General features: G+C 39.9%; 1 protein-coding gene across 1 annotated transcript; it reads left to right on the top strand.

The window, feature by feature from the left end:
- Nucleotides 1–370: 370 nt before the first annotated feature.
- Nucleotides 371–895, top strand: LOC107804359 (zinc finger protein 7-like). Its single transcript, XM_016628248.2, has one exon. The coding sequence runs from the start codon at nucleotides 371–373 to the stop codon at nucleotides 893–895; it is 525 nt and encodes a 174-aa protein (XP_016483734.1).
- Nucleotides 896–3,262: the final 2,367 nt, after the last annotated feature.

Genomic DNA, 3,262 nt, shown 5'->3' with positions numbered 1-3,262 from the left:
TCAATAATACTCATCAAGGTGGGGTTACCTATTAGAGGTAGAACTAGTTGAACAGACGAGAGAAATCAGTGGAGAATCTAGTCTACGCTTGAAAACGACTCCATTGAAACATGATCTAAGCATTGTCCCCTAAAATACCAAGCATCAGCTGGAGGGGACAGTGAAAATAGATATGATAAATCACAGTTTTCTGATCTCACCTTCACCTCCTGTGATCTCATTTTTATTCCTTGCCTCTCTGTCTGGAGGTCCTTTCGAGTAGTATCTACATAAAGCATCTTTGTACATCCACAATATTTCAAGCTGGCCCTTCAGTGAAAATTGTGGGAGAAGAAAAGGCAACTTCTGCTCAATTACAACAGCGATCAGAATGATTAGTGCTGTAGATGGCAATCAGGCAACTTCAGTGCTTGATCAAGGAGAATGGTTGAATTTGAGCTTAGGAAGGAACTTGCCTTCAACGTCTAAAGAATCTGAGTCACATATACCTACTTCTGCCAAGGTTTTTTCATGTAACTTCTGCAAGCGGAAATTCTACAGTTCACAGGCGTTGGGAGGCCACCAGAATGCTCACAAGAGAGAAAGAGGGGCAGTAAGACAGTACCAGTCCCAGTCCCAGAGGATGATAACAATGATGGCTTTGCCAATCAATAACCCCATGTTCAGATCACTTGGTATGATTCCCCACTCACTTGTGCATAAATCCGGCAGAGATGCAAGTGCAACTGTGGCAACGTTCAGCGAGGCTGGTGCAGGATTTCAAATTACATCGCATACCAATCAAATGAACAGATCATTTGATCTGAAGTGGCCAGGAAGTTTTCAACTAAATCAGCAACAATCAAAAGACCATGCCTCAAATCCCAATAAGCTTGATCTGAATCTAAAGCTGTAATTATTCTCCTCATTCATATAGCTGCCACCCTAACTAGTTAAGGATTGAGGCATAGTTGCTATTGTTGTTTTATCCGTCCCATATGGAACTCTTTATTTGCCCATCTGTTACAGCTTCAGGCCATCAGTACATGAACTAATTTGATGGACTGTGGACAACAATTTAGACCAAAAGAATCCTATAGTAGTACAGCTCCCTGATATCAGGATTTTTTTCCGGACCTAGTGTCGCAGGATCAACATCAAGAATTTCAAGCCTTTCTCATGTCCAGATATGAAACCGAAAGTGTGATATGTACTTAAGTGTTGTTCCTACAGCACCTGAAACAACTTAACACCACAATCTCCATCAAATATATAGCAGAAGGTTCTCTAGTTTGTGTTTATATTTATAATCTTCTCTTTGATTTATGATCTTTAATCTTGATAGTACCATATTTATACTACAAGAAGTTAGACAACTTTATCTAGAAGTTATAAGAAAAGCAACAACTTTGACGTTTCTTTACTGATGAAGCTTTGAAGATATAATATATTTGCAAGGGAGTGAAAGAGAGTGCAGGGAACGACACACGCTTGTTTTGCAGCACTACTGAAAGATGGAAGCTATGGAGGGAACCTTCACAGAAATTCCAATTCCGAGTTACAAAGATTTAGGAGAAGGAAATGAATGATTTTACTTTTTTCCTTTGCTTCCATCATTTCTTGTTCTTTGGGATGGTGGTCAACAATGTTCACGATTAAGATGTTACATAGTACACTGTAAATAGATTGAATTGGCTTTCAACTCTAGTACTTCAACACGTCAGTTTGACCCATTCTTCACCTTCACATTCCAGATGAACAGAAATCTAAGCCCCTACTAATCAGCAAATGTTAGCAAGCCTTCTCTAAAATACTTACTTCAAAGTTCTACATGATGTCAGCAAATTACAAACAGAAAGTCACTAGTTGCACCAAAAGTTTTGTAATTCAATAACCACACATGAAAATGAAGTACGGGTGATTCATCTTTAGTTTCATGCTAAATCAACCAAAATAAGGCTTAAAATATTCAGCATCACATCGTAACAACATACCCAGTGAAATCCCACAGGTTGGTCTGGAGAGGGTAGTGTGTACGCAGACCTTACCCATACTTCATGGAGGTAGAGAGGTTGTTTCCGAAGACCCAAGGCTCAATGAAAAATGAAAAGAAACACAGTAACAACAGTGATATGATAAGATAACCGAAGCGAAAGAAATAACAGGTAGCAGTATAACTCTACGAACAAGGAAATACCTAAGTTGCTTCAACACGGCAGTTTAGATGCCGCACCCGTATCGACACGACACTAGTATGGGTGTGGGTATGAGATCCGTACCGAATCTGGTCAAATAATTTTGGGTACTTTAACTATGACAGAGGGAAAAAGTCTAGACGAGATACAATTTGCTTCCCGAAATCATAACCAAAACTAGGGTAAATTTGAAGAAAATAACATACCTTATTTAAGAAACCAATCATTTACTTATCTACAACTTAAGAATAAAAAAGAAATCCACACTTTACAAGTTATACGTAAGTATTCACAAAATTTCTCATAACTTAGAGATATTTTTATATATTCATTTTTTGAATTATTTTTAGTCGTCACGGGTTTGAGCCGTGGAAACAGCCTCTTGCAAAAATACAGGGTAAGGCTACATACGATAGACTCTTGTGGTCCGGCCCTTCCCGGACCTCGCGCATAGCGGGAGCTTAGTGCACCGGGCTGCCCTTCTTTTTTGAATTACTTTTAGTCGGATCCCCGTACCCATATCCGTACTAGGATCTGTATCTCTGAATCTTAGAATTTACATCTCGAAGGATCCGACCTCTAGATCCGTACCCGTGTCTGAGCAACTTGGGGAAAAACAAGACTAAGTACTAGTGCAACTGGTATGGCAAAAAAAAAATACTCAAATACCCACTAACCCTCTACCCTAATTCTCGATCTCCACATCCTTCTATCAAGGGTCATGTCATCGGTAAGCTGAAGTTGCTCCATGTCCTGTCTATTCACCCCACCTCAATACTTCTTACGCCTACATTTACCTCTCATCAGGCCCACCAAGGCCAACCTCTTACACATCCTCACGGCATCATCTGTGCCTCTCCTCTTCACATGCATGTATCATCTTAATCTCACTTCTCGCATCTTGCCTTCACGAGGGCCACTCTAACCTTGTCCCGAATAACTTTATTCCTAATTTTATCTCTCCTGGTGTGCCGCACATCCATCTCAATATTCTCATTTATGCCACTTTCATCTTCTGGACATAGTAGTTCTTAACTGGCCAATACTCTACCCCATACAACATAGTCGGTCTAACTACAACTCTATAA

Source organism: Nicotiana tabacum, chromosome 9 (genome assembly GCF_000715075.1).
Source record: "Nicotiana tabacum cultivar K326 chromosome 9, ASM71507v2, whole genome shotgun sequence".
Classification (NCBI taxonomy): Eukaryota; Viridiplantae; Streptophyta; class Magnoliopsida; order Solanales; family Solanaceae; genus Nicotiana; species Nicotiana tabacum.
The sequence above is the reverse complement of the archived record's forward strand: the minus strand, read 5'-3'. Positions and strand labels throughout refer to the sequence as shown.

Coding starts and splice junctions, on each gene's coding strand:
- LOC107804359 (XM_016628248.2), top strand. CDS start 371: ATGATTAGTGCTGTAGATGGCAATCAGGCAACTTCAGTGCTTGATCAA.